This window comes from Entelurus aequoreus, linkage group LG04, assembly GCF_033978785.1.
Source record: "Entelurus aequoreus isolate RoL-2023_Sb linkage group LG04, RoL_Eaeq_v1.1, whole genome shotgun sequence".
Lineage (NCBI taxonomy): Eukaryota > Metazoa > Chordata > Actinopteri > Syngnathiformes > Syngnathidae > Entelurus > Entelurus aequoreus.
The window spans coordinates 85,932,004-85,955,047 of NC_084734.1; the positions used below are offsets into that span (position 1 = coordinate 85,932,004).

Here is a 23,044-nt window from a genome sequence, read left to right on the forward strand (position 1 = left end):
CTGAATATGGCTTGAAAATTATTTGCAAATCATTGTATTCCGTTTATATTTGCATCTAACACAATTTCCCAACTCATATGGAAACGGGGTTTGTACATTCTGGGCGTCTCATTCAGTAAAAAAATGTAAAATTCCTTTCTGTTTTTGAGGCGGTCTGTCATAACGTTTTTAGCATTCAATCAGACATTATTGTGAGGTTTTGGATTGGTGTTCCTAAAAATTTTTATTATAGAGATTTATTTGTGGATTCTTTCAAGTCTTTTGATTGTTTTACGCAAATATACCCGTCTGGATATTTATACGACTTGTCCACATTGTGTGTGCACTTTAGGTGTCACGTGTGCCCAAGCCTGGCACAGTTTGCCGAGAGAAGGGTTCTCAAACTCAACTAGACCGGGGGGCCGATGAAGGTCGAGTTGGGTCTTCACATCAGAATCACGTTTTAACACGTGACTTGATTTGTTCATTTCTTCTACCAGCAGCTATAGTGACACTGACGCCTTGTCAATCTAAAATTGTTGAGTGTCAAAATATCAGCTTGCTTACATGAAGTTGCTCTTTGTGTTGCCCACGGTGTGTTTGTTGAGCTGTCACTTTTGTGTCTGCACCGTTACTGTGTTCCTTGTCTATTAGGATTCAAGATTGCTATAATATATTTAACAATGAGCCGCCCAAGGTGCTGCAGAGTAAAGCAAGTGCAAACAAGAAACGTAGGGCATTAACCTCTAAAGGCTTAGTTGGCCACATGCGTGGACAGCACCTTTTAGCTCTTATTTCCAAAATTGTGTACACTACTGAATTGGGGTCTTATGCCGTCATATGGACACTTATACTGCCGTCTGGTGGTGTCAGAAGAGTATAACATACAATGGAATTTGGGGAAAAAAAGTGCAAAAATAAAAATTAGCATGTCACTACACATGAAGTACACGTTTGTGTACTTATGGACTAAGTACATCATATCAAAAGATGATTTTTAGTTTTTATTCTAATTAGGGTCCAATAAGCCCAAATAGCAAAGAGAAATAAAAAAAAGCATGTAAAGCAGTGGTTCTTAACCTGGGTTCGATCGAACCCTAGGGGTTCGGTGAGTCGGGCTCAGGGGTTCGGCGGAGGTCAAGACACACCCGACTCACCTTGTAAATTCAAACTTCTCCCTATCGGCGTATTACGGATACGGCAACAGCTGACTGATTTGCAGGTGTGTAATTTGTTGTGAGTTTATGCACTGTGTTGGTTTTGTTCTTTGAACAAGATGATGTTCATGCACGCTTCATTTTGTGCACCCGTAAAAAAAACATGGTAACACTTTAGTATGGGGAAAATATTCACCATTAATTAGTTGCTTATTAACATGCAAATTAGTAACATATTGGCTCTTAACTAGTCATTATTAAGTACTTATTAATGCCTTATTTGGCATGGCCTTAATATAACCATAACCCTCAAAACCTGGCCCTAACCCTCTAACCCTAACCCTAACCAAATAACTCTAAATTAAGTCTTTGTTACTTAGAATATGTTCCCCTAGTGTCCAAAAAACCTCTAAATTAAGTCTTTGTTACTTAGAATATGTTCCCCATACTAAAGTGTTACCAAAAACATATAACTTTGTCTTGAATTTGAAAAAAACCAACATTTTATTTTTCACTAAAGAAGGGTTCGGTGAATGCGTATATGAAACTGGTGGGGTTCGGTACCTCCAAAAAGGTTAAGAACCACTGATCTAGTCAGCCTACTGAAAGCCACTACTAGCGACCACGCAGTCTGATAGTTTATATATCAATGATGAAATCTTAACATTGCAACACATGCCAATACGGCCGGGTTAACTTATAAAGTGACATTTTAAATTTCCCGCTAAACTTCCGGTTGAAAACGTCTATGTATGATGACGTATGCGCGTGACGTCAATCGTTGAAATGGAAGTATGCGGACACATTGAATCCAATACAAAAAGCTCTGTTTTCATCTCAAAATTCCACAGTATTCTGGACATCTGTGTTGGTGAATCTTTTGCAATTTGTTTAATGAACAATGGAGACTGCAAAGAAGAAAGTTGTAGGTGGGATCGGTGCATTAGCGGCTGGCTGTAGCAACACAACCAGGAGGACTTTGAGATGGATAGGAGACGCGCTAGCCGCCGACCTCACCTTGACTTCCTCCGTCTCCGGGCCGCCGACCGCATCTATGATCGGGTGAAGTCCTTCGTCGCGCCGTCGATCGCTGGAACGCAGGTGAGCACGGGTGTTGATGAGCAGATGAGGGCTGGCTGGCGTAGGTGGATAGCTAATGTTTTTAGCATAGCTCTGTGAGGTCCCGTTGCTAAGTTAGCTTCAATGGCGTCGTTAGCAACAGCATTGTTAAGCTTCGCCAGGCTGGAAAGCATTAACCGTGTATTTACATGTCCATGGTTTAATAGTATTGTTGATCTTCTGTCTATCCTTCCAGTCAGGGGTTTATTTATTGTGTTTCTATCTGCATTTAAGCCCGATGCTATCACGTTAGCTCTGTAGCTAAAGAGCTTCGCCGATGTATTGTCGTGGAGATGAAAGTCACTGTGAATGTCCATTTCGCGTTCTCGACTCTCATTTTCAAGAGGATATAGTATCCCAGGTGGTTTAAAATACAAATCCGTGATCCACAATAGAAAAAGGAGAAAGTGTGGAATCCAATGAGCCAGCTTGTATCTAAGTTGCGGTCAGAGCGAAAAAAGATACGTCCTGCACTGCACTCTAGTCCTTCACTCTCACGTTCCTCATCCACAAATCTTTCATCGTCGCTCAAATGAATGGGGTACTCGTCGCTTTCTCGTCCGAATCGCTCTCGCTGCATTGTAAACAACGGGGAAATGTGAGGAGCCTTTCAACCTGCGACGTCTAGCTACTTCCGGTACAGGCAAAAGTTGCGAACTTTATCGTCGATGTTCTCTACTAAATCCTTTCAGCAAAAATATGGCAATATCGCGAAATGATCAAGTATGACACATAGAATGGATCTGCTATCCCCGTTTAAATAAAAAAAATGTCATTTCAGTAGGCCTTTAGGAGGTTAACGTTCAGAACAAGGTCCACAGATCTGACTGAAAATGACTAGAGAACTTAATGGACATGAAACCTTGTTTTATGTATGCAGTACTAGTACTGTATGTGCACATTAGCATGTTATCCTGCAATGTACGTTGCCATTTGAGTGGAGGGGTCAGCGTTCCCACCAGTTAATTTACCATTGAACACACTTTTGGAAAATATGTTGTGTGTTTTCTTGTGTGTGTGTGTAGTCCCTATGAATTAGGGCGAGGGGTTTGTCTTGACTGTCTTTACTGCGCTCCCTATAGTGCAGACTCCCAATTAGCCAGTGGGGTGTAATTGTAGAGGAGGCGGCTTAAAAGCTAGGGTGTCTGTACACTAGAAGATGTGTCGCCATTGCAGACTGCAATGTTCCATACATTAGGCTGAATAGGTCTAATTATGTGTTCTTAAAATAAGGGATTATTTCCTCTCCTGTGGGGATCTCTTCTCCCTTCCTCCTGTCAGGCTATGTCTACACTAAGCCGGATAACCCCTTAAACGAATAATTATTTAGCCTAAGCCCCGTGTCGGCCACACTAAACCACCGTTTAAGGTTCCCATCCTTGGATATTTTTTTACGCTCCGTGTATTTCTTGAATCTCCGGCTCTTAGCTTTGTATGGACTCATTGATCGTTTACAAACTGAGTTCGGAGAGGAAGTGACGCCAGAAAGACCGCGCCCCACACAGGAAGTGACGTCAGAAAGAAGGCGCCACAGCCAGCTTCATAACAACCGGAGCTAACCACTGGAAAGATGGAGGCGAGTCATCCAGACATGCCCGTGTTTCTCCTTCTTCCACATGTACAGACGCTTGTGGAAATCACACATGAATACCTTAAGTGAAGAAAATGCGCGATTGCAGCTATTTAGGATACAACACATATCAGACGGCAAGAGAACTTTCGAATGTCCGGGTCAGCTGGGGTTCTACTTACCCAAAAACTTTGTCCATTTGTCGAAGGAGAATGCGGGCTCCTGTGGATGTGATAAAAAAGGTAGCGTGTGCTTTGTATTACCTGGCCGTCTGCACGATCTGCACATCACCTTTTCTATCCACACAACCCCTCATTTGTCTGTGCCATTGTGACGCTGCAGGGCAGATTTCACAAACTAAACATGTAGGATCATCCAGAATATCTTAAAGTGCGATATCGCATCACCCTCCAGAGCAAGCAGTTACAGCAGGGGTGTCAAACTCATTTTAGCTCAGGGGCCGCATGGAGGAAAATCTATTCCCAAGTGGGCCGGAATGGTAAAATCATGGCATGGTAACTTAAAAATAAAGACCACTTTAGGTTGGTTTTTTTTGTCTTACTTTGGCTAAAAATAGAACAGGCACATTCTGAAAATGTACTAATCACAACTAATCACTTCAAGTTTGTTGAAAATTCTATAAATAAATAAATAAATGAGCTTAGACTTGGTCTCAGTGTGTCTACAAAGCCAGGATCAAACTTTAAGTCACAGTCTTTCTGGGATTGTGTTAGAATAACCATGTGTAAGTTATCACACAACTTTAGTATGCTTAAAGTCTGTTGCTATAGTTATTAGCTATTGTGCTCAAGCTGTACTTTTTCTATCTGTGCAAGGACAAAACTTCTTGTCTGAGGGGTGGCCTCAGTGTTATCTTTGTTTGAGCCTGCTAACAGCCAAGGACTTCAAGGACCTCAACGAAGATAAGACGAGCCATACGTTTGACACCCCCGAGTTAGAGTAAGTAGTACAAAAACAGTTTTAAGGGGTTGCTAGAAGACGGTGACAAAGACGAGTCACGTCGCAGACAAACAAAAACAAATGTTTGACACACTTTTTGCCTTCGCTCCACCTGTGTGTGATTAGAAGCAGGCACTTCCCGTCAGGAGGGCCGTGCAGTGCCAGGCAGACTGGGAATCAGAGCCCCCCCCGGCCCCCCTCCTCCTTGGGGACATCAGCTTCCCAAAATCCCCAGTCAGACAACATGGAGAACAACAAACCAGGTAACACAACTAGCATCCCATAATAGCTTTCGTGATGAATCAATCTGCTCATAAAACCTGAGCTGGCGTGGGAGTGTATCAGCGTGTCCTGATGACAATTAGATGAGGGTTTCACCACAAATCAGGAACAGATCAGAGAGCGGCTCCAATGTCCTCACACAAATCCCTGGGTCACTCTGCTTATTTAGAGCAGCTGACCCTGGGCCACACGTGTCACTCTCCCTGGATAGATCACTTTTTGATGGCCACATTGCGGCTCCTTTCAACATGGAAAGAACAGGTCAGCAGCCTTTCTGACCACCGGAGGCCGCCAAAACTCAGCAGAAAACATTACTGATCAAATCAGTGCTTTTTGATTGATTGATTGATTGAATCTTTTATTAGTAGATTGCACAGTACAGTACATATTCCGTACAATTGACCACTAAAACTAACACCCGAATAAGTTTTTCAACTTGTTTAAAGGCCTACTGAAAGCCACTACTAGCGACCACACAGTCTGATAGTTTATATATCAATGATGAAATCTTAACATTGCAACACATGCCAATACGGCCGGGTTAGATTAGTAAAGTGCAATTTTAAATTTCCCGCGAAATATCCTGCTGAAAACGTCTCGGTATGATGACGTATGCGCGTGACGTCACGGATTGTAGCGGACATTTTGGGACACCATTGTGGCCAGCTATTAAGTCGTCTGTTTTCATCGCAAAATTCCACAGTATTCTGGACATCTGTGTTGGTGAATCTTTTGCAATTTGTTTAATGAACAATGGAGACTGGAAAGAAGAAAGCTGTAGGTGGGAAGCGGTGTATTAGCGGCCGGCTGCAGCAACACAAACATGTAGCGGCTACGTCGTAGCCGGTGTTTCATTGTTTACATTCCCGAACGATGACAGTCAAGCTTTACCATTGGTCTGTGGAGAACTGGGACAACAGAGACTCTTACCAGGAGGACTTTGAGTTGGATACACATGCTTGTGGAGATGGGACAACAGAGACTCTTACCAGGAGGACTTTGAGTTGGATACGCGCTACCGTGAGTACGCAGCTGCGGCTTCCAAACATTTGATCGCTTGCCCGTACGTGCGTGCCGCTATGTGCATGTCACGTACGTAACTTTGGGGAAATATATGTGCTGTATGAACTTTGGGGAGGTGAACGGTACTTTGGGCTGTGGGATTGAGTGTGTTGTGCGGGTGTTTGATTTGTATTGGCGGGTTATATGGACGGGAGGGGGGAGGTGTTTGTTATGCGCGATTAATTTGTGGCATATTAAATATAAGCCTGGTTGTGTTGTGGCTAATAGAGTATATATATGTCTTGTGTTTATTTACTGTTTTAGTCATTCCCAGCTGAATGTCAGGTCCCACAAGCCTCTCACAGCATCTTCCCTATCTGAATCGCTTCCACTGCCCTCTAGTCCTTCACTCTCACTTTCCTCATCCACGAATCTTTCATCCTCGCTCAGATTAACGGGGAAATCGTCGCCTTCTCGGTCCGAATCGCTCTCGCTGCTTGTGGCCATGATTGTAAACAATGTGCAGATGTGAGGAGCTCCACAACCTGTGACGTCACACTACTTCCGCTACAGGCAAGGCTTTTTTTATCAGCGACCAAAAGTTGCGAACTTTATCGTCGATGTTCTCTACTAAATCCTTTCAGCAAAAAATATGGCAATATCGCGAAATGATCAAGTATGACACATAGAATGGATCTGCTATCCCCGTTTGAATAAGAAAATCTAATTTCAGTAGGCCTTTAAGTCGGGGTCCACGTTAATCAATTCATGGCTGAAGTTGGCATTATGTTCTGTCATTATGGAACCCCTAAAAGGGACATTTAGATCAGTGTTTTCCAACCTTTTCTGAGCCGAGGCCCATTTTTTTCCTTAAAAAAATCTCGAGGCACACCACCAGCAGAAAACAATAAAAAAATAAAACAGCCGATATTGACAGTAAAAAGTCGGTCTCGCAATTGTTGGATATGAATTCAAAGCATAAACAAGCATGCGAAAAAGTTTTCAATAAATGCAAAAGTGATGTTAAATGTTCTTTTACTCATTTTATTCATCATCTATAGCAGTGTTTTTCAACCTTTCCTGAGCCAAGGCACATTTTTTTCATTGAAAAAATCTCAACGCGCACCACCGGCAGAAAACAGGAAAAAACGAAACAGCCGATATTGACAGTAAAAAGTTTTTCTCGCAATTGTTGGATATGAATTCAAACCATGTATCACTATAGCTCTTGTCTCAAAGTAGGTGTACTGTCACCACCTGTCACATCACGCCGTAACTTATTTTGAAGTTTTTGCTGTTTTTCCCGAGTGTAGTGTTTTAGTTCTTTTCTTGTGCTCCTATTTTTGGTGGCTTTTCCTGTTTTGTTGGTATTTTCCTGTTGCAGTTTCATGTCTTCCTTAAGCGCTATTCCCCGCACCTGTTTTGTTTTCGCAATCAAGACTATTTAAGTTGTGCGGACGCTATCCTTCCTTCTGGGGACATTGTTGATTGTCATGCCATGTACGGATGTACTTTGTGGACGCCGTCTGCTGCTCCACACGCTGTAAGTCTTTGCTGTTGTCCAGCATTCCGTTTTTGTTTACTTTGCAGCCTGTTCAGTTGTATTTTTATTTCGCCTTTTGTTTATTTTTGGTTTAAGCGTTAGATACCTTTTTACCTGCACGCTGCCTCCCGCTGTCGCCTGCATATTGTGATCATGACAAACATCTACAAAGCAATTAGCTACCTGCTGCCACCTACTGATATTTTGGAGTTTTTTGCTGTTTTCCTGTGTGTAGTGTTTTAGTTCATGTCTTGCGCTCCTATTTTGTTGTTGATTGTGAAGTCAAGTACGGATGTACTTTGTGGACGCCGTCTGCTGCTCCACACGCTGTCGTGTGGAGCATTACACTTAGTGTGTGTGTGTGACTATCATTGGTACTTTAACTTAACTTTAACTTTACACATACAAACTGTAGCACACAAAAAAGCACATTTAATTAAAAAAAACGTTATTATGGTCTTACCTTTACTTATAAATGAAGTCCATGCGCCGCTGTTGTGCTGGTTAATGCACCCCCGCCGTAGAATGCTTTTTTTACGTAAAAATAAATATAAGTTATATCATGCATGAATGGATATATATAGTGTTATATTTGGGAGGGTTCTAATCTTTTTATGGCTGTTAAGTAGAGGAATCAATGTTAGCTTTATTTTTCTACTCACATTTAAGCAAATAAGCCACAGCGTCCTTCAACAATCGCTATTTCCTCGCAATCAAAATATATATTCGTATATTATATATAGCCTATTTTTCACGCTCTACTGACTAGTGATGCAGCGAAAATTTGGCCGCCAAAAATAGACTTTGCTTTCCGAAACCAAATGTCGTGATGAAGCATCCAAATCTGCTGGCGGGCTGCATCTTCCAAAGCTGACGAAAAAGTCACATTCAGGTCGCGTTGCGTTGAAGTCACATTTGAACAGATCAAATTCCAAACGGATTCAGACAACTGGTATCTAACAACTGTTAGGTACTGTAGAGGTTGCCCTCTAGTGGGTTCTTCGGACCACCACATACTGCCAGGAGAGCCTGGAATTCAGGGTATAGCACTGTTTTATTTTCATCAATGTGGAGAGGCTTTTGCTTTCCAGCAAAATGTCTTTCTCTGTGTTTGTGTCTATCCCTCTCTCTGGCTCCCACTCCAACTCCAGCCGCGTGTCTCATTCCGGCTGCTGCTAATAAAGGCGACAGGTGATTAGCATACTAGCCAACCCTCCCGATTTTCCAGGGAGACTCCCGAATTTCAGTGCCCCTCCCGAAAATCTCCCGGGGCAACCATTCTCCCGAATTTCTCCCGATTTCCAACCGGACAACAATATTAGGGGCGTGCCTTAAAGGCACTGCCTTAAACATCCTCTACAACCTGTCATCACGTCCGCTTTTCCTCCATACAAACAGCGTGCCGGCTCAGTCACATAATATATGCGGCTTTTACATGCACACAAGTGAATGCAAGGCATACTTGATCGACAGCCATACAGGTCACACTGAGGGTAGCCGTATAAACAACTTTAACACTGTTACAAATATGCGCCACACTGTGAACCCACACCAAACAAGAATGACAAACACATTTCGGGAGAACATCCGCACCGTAACACAACATAAACACAACAGAACAAATACCCAGAACCCCTTGCAGCACTAACGCTTACGGGACGCTACAATATACACCCCCCCCCGCCCCCATCTCCCGAATTCGGAGGTCTCAAGGTTGGCAAGTATGGTGATTAGATAACAAGGACCACCTGGGCCATATACTCACCCGTCGCTGTCTTCGAGGCCGGTCCTGGCACACCCCGTTCCGCAGCAGGCCCGCAGGCCACGCCCCCCTCCGCAGGTACCAATCGTATATATGGAAACACTGGTATCTGTGTGCCTTTTATAGTATGTGTAGACACATGTTTAAAGTATATATATATATATATATATTAGGGCTGCAACAACTAATCGATTAAATCGATTAAAATCGATTATTAAAATAGTTGCCGATTAATTTAGTCATCGATTCGTTGGATCTATGCTATGTGCATGCGCAAAGTTTTTTTTATTTTTATTTTTAATTTAAAAAAAAAAAAAAAAAAAAAAAAATTTAATTAAAAAAAAAAAAAACGTTTTTTTTTTTTTTTTTTTTTTAATAAACCTTTATTTATAAACTGCAACATTTACAAACGGCTGAGAAACAATAATCAAAATAAGTATGGTGCCAGTATGCTGTTTTTTTTCAATAAAATACTGGATAGGATAGAAATGTAGTTTGTCTCTTTTATCCGATTATTAATCGATTAATCGGAGTAATAATCGACAGATTAATCGATTATCATATTAATCGTTAGTTGCAGCCCTAATATATATATATATATATATATATATATATATATATATATATATATATATATATATATATATATATATATATATATATATATATATAAAAATATATATATATATATATATATATATATATATAAATATATATATATATATATATATATATATATATATATATATATATATATATATATATATATATATATATATATATATATATATATATATATATATATATATATATATATATATATATTTTATTTATTTTTTTATTGCTGCTTTAATTTATTTATTAGATGCCTTTTACTGAATATGCACAAGCACTGTTTTTAATAGTTGGTGATAATGCCTTTTATACTGTATTTTAGTTTGTTTTATGTACTGTATTAAGATTAAGATTAAAGTACCAATGATTGTATGGGATTGTATGTCCACTTGGACGTTGGAGTCTGCAATAAAGCTTGATGAGGATTAACCTCCTGATGTGGCATGAATCTGATGCGAAAAGATCATATTTGAAGCACTTTGGAGCATTTAGACTGGCAAAAACAATCTGATCTCTGTACAGGGTAAACAGGGCCATTAGGTCATTAAACTCCCTGTTTGTACAGCCCAGGTTTATTCTCTTTAACCCTTACTTAGAATACGTCAAAATATAACATTGCATCGTAAAATATTTCGATTCTGTGCTATTCAATCATGGGGCAGGATGCTGAAAGTTATCATCAAAAATCATCAAAGACTGAAGGCGTTTAAAAGGAGGAAACAGATAGAAGAAAAATCAGAAACATTTTCAGAAGAGGTTTCAAAGAGTCGTGATTGGCTCAATAGAGGAGTGACAGGCTATGTAACAAACCCAATTTACCGGGTATCCATCCCGTCCCGCCTTGCCCTGGTGAGGGTTAGAGATTAAAGCAAGAAGCATTGCAACAGGTTAGAACAGGGCTGCAATTTAGTGTGTAGTCATTGTGTTATACTGGGGATGATTGAGGGTTGATTGCACAGTGTGAATACACAGAAGACTGAAATGGATACAGTGGAACCTCAAAAGTCAAACTTGACAAACTGGAAAATATCTGAAGGATTAACTTTGTGTGTCATTATGGCCAGCTGAAGAAGTATACACGATAAAACCCTAGTAGCAGTGGTGGCATCATACACATTATCAATTGTAAAGGTGGTATTCTCAGGCTATTGAATCGATCACAACTGGTCTGTTCAGGCGGACATTTTGCTTCTCATCCAAGCAGATTTAATAATCAGTTAATTCTCAAGACAAGCTCTGTCCTATGTCGACCTAGCTCTGTCCTGTCTAGTCCGGAGCATGAACGGATGAAGCCTAATTGGGTGAGAAACGTAACGGCTGTTAAGACAAACTGAACAATAGGGAAGGGTACTTTTTACATTCGAATCAATACGGTACCAATTCCTGGTACCTGGGAATCTTTACCGGTACTTCAAGGTACCAATCTTCTTTACTTTTGTGTATGGTAATAAATGTTAATTGTTTGATAATAAAATCCCATTCAAAATGAGCTGTTCTATCTTGTTTTCTGATCACATTTACAGGGTCTCATTTGCAAGTATTATATAGCAGACTTAGATGGCAGACGTTTGATGGCTGTAGTGTATAGACCAGGGGTCACCAACCTTTTTGAAAGCAAGAGCTACTTCTTGGGTAGTGATTAATGCGAAGGGCTACCAGTTTGATACACACTTAAATAAATTGCCAGAAATAGCCAATTTGCTCAATTTACCTTTAACTCTATGTTATTATTAATAATTAACGATATTTACACTTAATTGAACGGTTTAAAAGAGGAGAAAACACGAAAAAAAATGACAATTAAATTTTGAAACATAGTTTATCTTCAATTTCGACTCTTTAAAATTCAAAATTCAACCGAAAAAAAAGAAGAGAAAAACTTTAAAAAATAATTTATGGAACATCATTAGTAATTTTTCCTGATTAAGATTAATTTTAGAATTTTGATGACATGTTTCAAATAGGTTGAAATCCAATCTACACTTTGTTAGAATATATAACAAATTGGACCAAGCTATATTTCTAACAAAGACAAATCATTATTTCTTCTAGATTTTCCAGAACAAAAATTTTAAAAGAAATTCAAAAGACCTTCAAATAAGATTTAAATTTGATTCTACAGATTTTTCTAGATTTGCCAGAATAATTTTTTTTAAATTTTAATCATAATAAGTTTGAAGAAATATTTCACAAATATTCTTCGTCGAAAAAACAGAAGCTAAAATGAAGAATTAAATTAAAATGTATTTATTATTCTTTACAATAAAAAAAATAAATTTACTTGAACATTTTAAATTGTCAGGAAAAAAGAGGAAGGAATTTAAAAAGGTAAAAAGGTATATGTGTTTAAAAATCCTAAAATAATTTTTAAGATTGTATTTTTTCTCTAAAATTGTCTTTCTGAAAGTTATAAGAAGCAAAGTAAAAAAAATAATGAATTTATTTAAACAAGTGAAGACCAAGTCTTTAAAATATTTTCTTGGATTTTCAAATTCTATTTGAGTTTTGTCTCTCTTAGAATTAAAAATGTCGGGCAAAGCGAGACCAGATTGCTAGTAAATAAATAAAATTTAAAAAATAGAGGCAGCTCACTGGTAAGTGCTGCTATTTGATCTATTTTTAAAACAGGCCGGCGGGCTACTCATCTGGTCCTTACGGGCTACCTGGTGCCCGCGGGCACCTCGTTGGTGACCCCTGGTGTAGACTACGGTGTGTTGCCTAGCTAGGAAGTTGTCTTTGCTATGAAGCTAAAAGTGCCAGTCTCGTCTTATGTTACACCCTAAAAAGGGTTCATACAGAAATTACACACTTTCTGTTTGATTGTAACACACATCTTAGTTGTAGTTGTCATTACCAAATTTGATTGTAACATACATCTTAGTTGTAGTTGTCATTACTAAATTTAGGTGTCGAAATCTACTTGCAAAATCAGTAGAATGTACAGTATATGGCAAAGCCACGGTAAATTAGCAACAAGCTAGCGCATTTTGGAAAAGTAAAGTGAATTATATTTATATAGAGCTTTTTTCTCTCAAGACTCAAAGCTCTTTACACAGCCAAACCCATTATCCACGTCTTTAAGCTACACTTACTAGAAGCTGCACTTAAATGTAGAATATATGTATAATATATTTATATTATTCACATGTGAATAATGCTGTATAGCAGGGGTCACCAACCTTTTTGAAACCAAGAGCTACTTCTTGGGTAGTGATTAATGCGAAGGGCTACCAGTTTGATACACACTTAAATAAATTGCCAGAAATAGCCAATTTGCTCAATTTACCTTTAACTCTATGTTATTATTAATAATTAATGACATTTATCTTTGTGGAAACACTGATCATCTTAATGATTTCTCACAATAAATATATATAGAAACAGATAAATATCAATATGCAACACTTTATTTTTATATTTTCTCTAAGTGCACATTTTTCAAATTGAACATTTTCAAATGATCACTTCTAAGACAGTCTTGTGAAATCACAATATCCCATTTTAACTAGCTAGCCACTAACATTTTTATAAAAGAGGAGAAAACACGAAGAAAATTAAAATTAAATTTTGAAACATAGTTTATCTTCAATTTCGACTCTTTAAAATTCAAAATTCAACCGAAAAAAAGAAGAGAAAAACTAGCTAATTCGAATCTTTTTGAAAAAATGTAAAAAATAATTTATGGAACATCATTAGTAATTTTTCCAGATTAAGATTAATTTTAGAATTTTGATGACATGTTTTAAATAGGTTAAAATCCAATCTACACTTTGTTAGAATATATAACAAATTGGACCAAGCTATATTTCTAACAAAGACGAATCATTATTTCTTCTAGATTTTCCAGAACAAATATTTTTAAAGAAATTCAAAAGACTTTGAAATAAGATTTAAATTTGATTCTACACATTTTCTAGATTTGCCAGAATAATTTTTTAGAATTTTAATCATAATAAGTTTGAAGAAATATTTCACAAATATTCTTTGTCGAAAAAACAGAAGCTAAAATGAAGAATTAAATTAAAATGTATTTATTATTCTTTACAATAAAAAAAATAAATTTACTTGAACATTGATTTAATTTGTCAGGAAAAAAGAGGAAGGAATTTAAAAGGTAAAAAGGTATATGTGTTTAAATATCCTAAAATCATTTTTAAGGTTGCATTTTTTCTCTAAAATTGTCTTTCTGAAAGTTATAAGAAGCAAAGTAAAAAAATTAATGAATTTATTTAAACAAGTGAAGACTAAGTCTTTAAAATATTTTCTTGGATTTTCAAATTCTATTTGAGTTTTGTCTCTCTTAGAATTAAAAATGTCGGGCAAAGCGAGACCAGCTTGCTAGTAAATAAATACAATTTAAAAAATAGAGGCAGCTCACTGCTAAGTGCTGCTATTTGAGCTATTTTTAGAACAGGCCAGCGGGCTACTCATCTGGTCCTTACGGGCGACCTGGTGCCCGCGGGCACCGCGTTGGTGACCCCTGCTGTATAGTATTTATTGTCTATTGTGAGCGAACTGTGGTGCTGAATTTCCCCCATGGATCAATAAAGTACCTTCTATTCTATTCTATTCTATTCTATTCTATTCTATTCTATTCTATTCTATTATACCAGTGTGGATGGCACTGAGAGTAAATTGGTAAAGTGTATTGCTGAAGGACACAACGGCAGTGACTAGGATGGTGGAAACGGGAATTGAACCTGGAACCCTCAAGTTGCTGGCACAGCCTTACTTTACATTCAAGTTTCTTTATCAGACATACTTTCTTTGTTACCTGGCGGCAGTTTGGCTGAGTGCGCTCTGAGTGACCGTTTCCCCGAACAAATGTTCGAGCCTGTGTTTAGTCTGCAACCGTGACGTCGCGGGCAACAAACATATCAAAATATGGCACCGTTTGATTTAACGTGAATCGATACCCGGTAGTACAGACGTAATTCGGTACCCATGCCTACTGAACAGTCCATTTGTGAACGATTGAATGCCTTGAGAGTACAATGTAGTACAAGAATGTCAACAAGTGATCTTCATTGCCATTCAGTATTGCATTATGCCTTAGTCTTTAGTCTAAAAGTGGTTGACTTCTTTTTATACAAAAGCCAGTGAAGTTGGCACGTTGTGTTAATCGTAAATAAAAACAGAATACAATGATTTGCAAATCCTTTTCAACTTATATTCAATTGAATAGACTGCAAAGACAAGATATTTAATGTTCGAACTGAGAAACTTCTTTATTTGTATGCAAATAATCATTAACTTAGAATTTAATGGCAGCAACACATTGCAAAAACGTTGTCACAGGGGCATTTTTACCACTGTGTTACATGGCCTTTCCTTTAAAACAACACTCAGTAAAGGTTTGGGAACTGAGGAGACACATTTTTTAACCTTTTCAGGTGGAATTCTTTCCCATTCTTGCTTGATGTACAGCTTAAGTTGTTCAACAGTCCGGGGGTCTCCCTTGTGCTATTTTAGGCTTCATATTGCACCACATATTTTCAATGGCAGACAGGTCTGGACTACAGGCAGGCCAGTCCAGTACCCGCACTCTTTTACTATGAAGCCACGCTGTTGTAACACGTGGCTTGCTGAAATAAGCAGGGGCGTCCATGGTAACGTTGCTTGGATGGCAACATATGTTGCTCCAAAAGCTGTATGTACCTTTCAGCATTAATGGTGCCTTCACAGATGTGTAAGTTACCCATGTCTTGGGCACTAATACACCCCCATACCATCACACATGCTGGCTTTTACACTTTGCGCCTATAACAATCCAGATGGTTCTTTTCCTCTTTGTTTCCGGAGGACACGACGTCCACAGTTTCCAAAAACAATTTGAAATGTGGACTCATCAGACCACAGAACACTTTTCCACTTTGCATCAGTCCATCTTAGATGAGCTCGGACCCAGCGAAACCGGCGCCGTTTCTGGGTGTTGTTGATAAACGGCTTTGGCTTTGCATAGTAGAGTTTTAACTTGCACTTACAGATGTAGCGACCGACTGTAGTTACTGACAGTGGTTTTCTGAAGTGCTCCTGAGCCCATGTGGTGATATCCTTTACACACTGATGTGGCTTTTTGATGCAGTACCGCCTGAGGGATGGAAGGTCACGGGGATTCAATGTTACGTGCAGTGATTTCTCCAGATTCTCTGAACCTTTTGGTGATATTACGGAGCGTAGATGTTGAAATGCCTAAATTCCTTGCAATAGCTGGTTGAGAAATGTTGTTCTTAAACTGTTTGACAATTTGCTCTCGCATTTGTTGACAAAGTGGTGACTTTTATACCCAATCATGGCACCCACCTGTTCCCAATCAGCCTGTTCAGCTGTGGGATGTTCCAAATAAGTCTTTGATGAGCATTCCTCAACTTTATCAGTCTTTTTTTGCAACTCGTGCCAGCTTTTTTGAAACATGCTGCAGGCAACACATTCCAAATGAGCTAACATTTGCAAAAAATAACGACGTTTACCAGTTCGAACGTTACGTATCTTGTCTTTGCAGTCTATTCAATTGAATATAAGTTGAAAAGGATTTGCAAATCATTGTATTCTGTTTTTATTTACCATTTACACGACGTGACAACTTCACCGGTTTTGGGGTTTGTATTTGTATGAAACAAAAAATGTCCCAAAAGTCACTAAAAACATGACCTGTACACTCGTTACACGTATTAAATGTTTTAAAGATTTCCTATGAGATAAATAGTTACAAACAATTCAAACCAGGAGGTTGGAACAGACTTTAGAGACTCCATTGCATAATATTGCAACAAGAGGCTTCAGAAAGTCTTTGTTTGAGCTTTTTGCTACCAGTTTCATTAAATGAGTTTAGGACAGGGGTCGGCAACCCAAAATGTTGAAAGAGCCATATTGGACCAAAAATACAAAAACAAATCTGTCTGGAGCCGCAAAAAATTAAAAGCCATATTACATACAGATAGTGTGTCATGAGATATAAATTGAATTAAGAGGACTTAAAGGAAACTAAATGAGCTCAAATATAGCTACAAATTAGGCATAATGATGCAATATGTACATATAGCTAGCCTAAATAGCATGTTAGCATCGATTAGCTTGCAGTCATGCAGTGACCAAATATGTCTGATTAGCACTCCACACAAGTCAATAACATCAACAAAACTCACCTTTGTGCACTCATGTACAACGTTAACAGTTTGGTGGACAAAATGAGACAGAAAAAGAAGTGGCATAAAACACGTCCTAGAAAGTCGGAGAAAGTTATGCATGTGTAGCCGAGTGTCCTGGGTTCGCCTATACAATGTACTTATATAATAAAATAATAAACGGGAGACATAAGAGCAGGTTCGGTAGCCACCGCCTCTTTAATCTTATTCTTCACACCTCCTTCCACAACAACACACACCCTACGTCACAGCCCTACGGCAACTCTGGAGGGATAAAACTCCTCTTCCTTACCTAACACACTCAGGTAACTTGGAACATCCTGAACAGTTTGTTACATACGTCCCCCCCTCAATTAGAAACGTCCCCGTTTCGACACAAACAAAATAGGTAACAACCAAAGGGGAAATACAGCAGAGAAAATAATAAAAAAAAATTCACAGTCTTAAATGCACGAATAACAACTCAACAATATTTTTATCTGGTCAACAGTATTGCAAAGGCTAGAACACTGGCCCCTCAAAACATGCAAAAATCTTGCAGATGCGAAGGAGGTCGCACCACTCGCCCCCTGCGAGATAATCCGGGCCTAAGCCCCAAAGAATCCCCCCACAGTCCATTGTCCAGCTCCCCGCACTGTGGGACCTGGGGAGGTGGTGAAACCTCCACAGTAGGGAAGCTCCCAAGTGGGAAGGGAGAGGAAGGCACCTCCTGCGCCTGCAAAGGCAACGTGCACGGCTTCAATCTGTCATGATGCACTACTTGGGCTCGCTCCATCAAGTCCAGAGGGTCGATGATGCGGTATGTCAAGCCCGCTTCCCCTCCAGAGACCAGCACCTGCATCACTCGGTACGGGCCCTTCCAGTGCGGCGCCAACTTAGTACGGCTTTCAGTGGGGTTATTCAGCCACACCAACGCGCCCTCTTTGTGGGCCCGATGACAGCACTTATCATCATAATACATTTTCTGTCTCTCATGAGCCTCCACTGAATTAAGCCTGGCTGCACTGAAGGCCGACTCCAGCCGTTCAGCCGTAGCTGAAACATAGTCCGTCAGGATGCCAGAGCCCCGGGAGTCCAGGACACTAGAGGGCAGCAGTGTCTCTGCAGGAACCCGGGCCTCACGCCCGTGCATGAGGTAAAAGGGAGTGAACCGGGTGCTGGCGTGTTTGGATGTGTTGTATGCAAAGGTGACCTGCCTCATATACGTGTCCCACTCACCCCCGTGAGAAATCAACATTTTAGCTAACTGGTCACTCAAAGTCCGATTATGACGCTCCACCATGCCATCAGACTTGGGGTTATAGGCAGTGGTGCGTGTTTTTTTTATTCCAAGCAACTGACACAGTCTCTGGATGACTTCCGCTTCGAACTGGCGACCCTGATCGCTATGCAGGATCTCGGGGACACCATGCACCAACACATAGTCCTCAAACAGGCAGCGAGCGACAGTGTGAGCTGTTTGGTTGGGCAGTGCATACAATGTAACAAACTTAGTGAAGTAGTCCTCCACCACAAGAACATATCTGTTCCCCCGGGACGTTAAGGGCAACTCCAGAATGTCCATGGCCACCCTTTGGAGGGGGCGACGAACCTGGAAACCCCCCCATTGGAGCCCTTGGCCCGGGGACTGGGCGCCGGCGGGTCTGACACGCTCTGCACTGCTCACACCACCGTCTGATGTCTCTCAGCATGAAGGGCCAGTAGTAAGATTGCCGGGCCCTTTCCCACACACGTTCCGCGGAAAAATGGGCAGCGGCTGGCCCCCCATGTAACTGTTGTAGAAGCTCCGGCACCATGGAGGCGGGAACCACAACTTGAATTTGCGGCTCTCCCACGGTCGCAGGCGGTAATGTACGACACAACAACCCCTCCTTAACCGACAGTCGGGGAAACTCAGTCCATAAATTCCTTACACCGGCGGAAGACCCGCGTGGGAGTACGCGAGGCCGAAGGGGAACGCCCCGTTCCAGCCAAGCCAGCACTGTACAAATGTCTGTGTCCTGACGCTGTAGTGACTGCAGCTCTCCCTCAGCACCACAGAGAGAATATTGAGAGGCCATGTCTGCCTCTTCTACGTCAGCGGACGGACAGCCGTCCAATGCCCCCACGGAAGCCACAGTGGGCAGTCCTGCTGTTGTAGTGCCTAGCTCTACGGGATCAGGGGTCACCGGCCGACGGGACAGTGCGTCAGCGTTTTTATGGCGGGAGCCGTCTTTGTGCACCATAGTCCAGTCGAACGGATCCAGCTCCAGCACCCACCCGCTTCTTCGTCCGGTGGGGTCATTATCAATAGCCATGTGTCTGAGACCCAACAGAGGGCGATGATCAGTGATGATGGAGAACGCCGACATCCCCACATAATGCTTGAACTCACGCACCGCCCACACTACAGCCCATAGTTCTCTGTCAAACGTAGACCACCTTTTCTGTATGTGTGTGAGGGCCTGGCTGGCGTAGGCTACTACTCTCTCCAGACCACCATCCTCCTGGGCCAGCACTGCTCCAACAGCGTCTTTAGAAGCGTCTGTGTACACTTTAAAAGGAAGTGAAAAGTTAGGCAGTGTAACAACTGGTGATGAAGTGAGTACTTGCTTGAGGTGAGTGAAAGCAGCATCGCAGTCAGCTGACCATTCAAAAGGCACATTTTTCCCTGCCAGGTGATTCAGTGGCGCAGCATGTTGTGAGAAATCACGCACAAATCTCCTATAATAGGAGCACAGGCCCACAAAGGCCCTGACCTCTGAGGGGGTACGGGGGGTTGGCCATGTTCTCACCTTATCCGTGTTTCTTGGGTCGGGCAGGAGACCACATCTAGAGACTACATGGCCGAGAAATACCACGTGGTCCCGGGCAAAGTGACACTTTCGGGGATTTAGCTTTAGACCCGCTAACCGAATTCTGGACAGGACTTCCTCCAAGTGTACGAGGTGGTCCTCGAATGTACGGCTATAAATTAATATATCGTCCAAGTACACCATACAAATGTGCCAAGGCAGACCCCTCAAGATGAGCTCCATCATGCGCTGAAAGGTGGCCGGAGAGTTAGTCAGACCCATAGGCATGGCCCGCCACTGATACAAGCCTCTGCCGGTAGTGAACGCTGTTTTCTCTCGGTCCTCCTCAGCTACCTCGACCTGCCAGTAGCCGTTTGAAAAGTCAAGTGTGCTGAACCAGACTGAACCAGCTAGTGCGTCCAGGCTATCATCAACTCGGGGAAGGGGGTGTGAGTCTTTAATTGTCACTGCATTGAGCCGACGATAGTCGATGCAGAACCTCCATTGTCCCCCTTTCTTCCTCACCAGCACCACAGGGGATGCCCAGGGACTGCAGCTCTCTTCCACCACTCCATCAGCCAGCAACTCAGCCACCTGACGTTCAATCTCTGCGCGTTTTTCAGGAGATGCACGGTAAGCGCGTTGCTTGATGGGGTGGTGGTTTCCAGTTCGGATTTGATGTTTGACTTGGGTGCACTTGCCCGTGTTTTTCCCTGACACGTTAAACACATCCATAAACTCCTGTAGCAGTCCAGCCAGCTCAGCTCTTTGCTCCCCGGAGATAGGCGACTCCTCCAAGGAGATAAGACCTGCAGGAGCTGTCTGGGTGGCTGTATTACAGATAGGGGCACATGGGGGTATTAAAATGTCACTTTCTGCCACCGGGTAAAATTCCCCCAGGTGCAGCCCCCGCTTAAGTTCCACAGCCTCCCCTGTAGGATTGAGGATGCGGACCAGAGTCACCCCGCCCCTCACAGTGTTCACTGAATGGGCCACTACTAGTCCTGTTGTTTCCGGAATGTTAGGCTCCAGATAACCCTCAAAGTTTGTGATAAGTCGGCCCGTCCCCGAAGGCGAGAGAATGTCCACCGGCACTAAAGTCTCGCTTAACGGGGGAATTATCCTGACATCAGCCAGAGACACATTACAACATTGTGGGATTAATTCCTGATCCCAGAGCAGGGGAACAGTAACATCCCACAATTGTAAAACACCCCTTCTTAAGTCCAGCAATGCACGATTCCTGCTTAGAAAATCCAGTCCGAGCAGGACACACTGGGTGGATTCTCTCAGTACATAGAAGGTGTGCTGCCAGCATGTAGGGCCCAAACGGAAGGTGACTTCAATAGTACCCAGTGTATCCAGCATCTGTCCATTCACTGCCCGGGTATCAACATAGTTCTTTTTCAGGGGTCTGTTTCTCAGTGCCGGGACTGACATGCGGAAATCAGCACTAATTAGTGACACAGTGGCCCCTGAATCGACTAACATGGAAACCTCTGTACCTTCAACCACACCCCTTACAAAAGAAGTTGGGTGGTTATTACCTTCCATGCTAGTAGCGTCATTGGAAAAGTCTTGGCATAAGGGGCCCTCAGTCCGAGTGGCTGGTGTTTGGGGCACAACACCAGCTACTGACCGTTTCCCTGATGGTTGACGTCCGTGTTCCGCTCCTGCGGCAGAAAATGCACGCCGCGTCTCCTGGGCTCCTCTTCACGTCGGGCGCGCCAGCCTGGACTAGGGCTCCTGCCTCCCGGCAGCCTAGTGGCGGGGAGGACTCCCGGGGGGTCCGAGCGATAACCCCGTGACGGGAAGCCCCCGTGGGACGGGAACTGGTCCCGATCGGGGGAGCGGCCACGGTGTCCCTCTCTGTTGAATCTCAGCTGGCATCCTCTCTCTCCGCAGTTACAGCTACAGTGTCCCCCCGAAGACGAACGGGGCCTCTGTCCCCTCATGTCCATGCTGCGCGCTTTCAGTCTCTGATTTTCCTCATACATGTGTTTTATTTCCACTTTCATGGTATACATCTCCTCTGTTAATTTCTCAACGGCTCTCTGGAGGCTGTCAGACGCCGACACAGACTGCACCGAAGGGCCCACTGCAGTGTAGGTACCCAGGCAGTCTCTCTGAAGAGCCACTCTGGCATTCTCACATCGCTCCGCTACTTGCAGAGCCTCCTCCAGGTCCGTCGCTCCCAGCTCGAGACACTTGGCTTTCAACGCCGGGTCCAGACCGGCCAGAAAGCGCCGAAACTTCTCCTCTCTCTGTGCGATGGCTCCATAATCCGTGAACGCCTCCGTGACCAGCCGGCTCACGTCTGCAGCAAACACCTCCAAGCTCTCCCCCGGAGCACGCACACGAGCCGATAGGCTGGCCCGGAAGCGGTCCATTAATTGTCTCTGTCCAAAAGCTGCCCCCAGTCTCTCTTTAACAGCAGCATAGTCTGATTTAGTCCCATCCGGAAGACTGTCCCACAGCAGAAAAGCTGACTTACTGAGACGAGTCGGGAGAATCCTCACCAGCTCCTCATTGCAGCTGGAGCCGGCTCCCGCCGTCGCGCTAACGGCTACTTCCAACTGCCTCGCCCAGCTGAGAAAACTTTGGCTACCGTCGCCGGTGAAGGGCGCGGGTAAGTCCACTTTGACATTCATGCCGTGTGAGTGTCTGTCAAACAGCGCCTTGCCGGGCTTAAAAGGGTCTTCGTCACCACACCACATGTCCGCAAAATAGACGGGAAGCTTAGCAGCTAACTATACACGTGTAACTTAACTGAAAAAAAAAACAACTCACGAGTCCCGTATAACACTTTTTTTTTTTTTTCACACAGCGTTTAAAATCCCACCGCTGCCACCAATGTAGCCGAGTGTCCTGGGTTCGCCTATACAATGTACTTATATAATAAAATAATAAACGGGAGACATAAGTGCAGGTTCGGTAGCCACCGCCTCTTTAATCTTATTCTTCACACCTCCTTCCACAACAACACACACCCTACGTCACAGCCCTACGGCAACTCTGGAGGGATAAAACTCCTCCTCCTTACCTAACACACTCAGGTAACTTGGAACATCCTGAACAGTTGGTTACACATGTAAACAGACTATACGGTGAGTTCAAGGACCGCCAAAATAAGTAG

At 42.3% G+C, this 23,044-nt stretch overlaps 1 protein-coding gene across 1 annotated transcript in view; it reads right to left on the minus strand.

Moving 5' to 3' along the window:
* Positions 1–23,044, minus strand: part of LOC133649231 (collagen alpha-1(XXIII) chain-like) — a 661,501-nt gene that overhangs the window by 76,710 nt on the left and 561,747 nt on the right. The window contains 1 exon segment of the mRNA XM_062046061.1: positions 10,809–10,835. Within this exon segment, the coding sequence (XP_061902045.1) occupies positions 10,809–10,835 (27 nt within the window).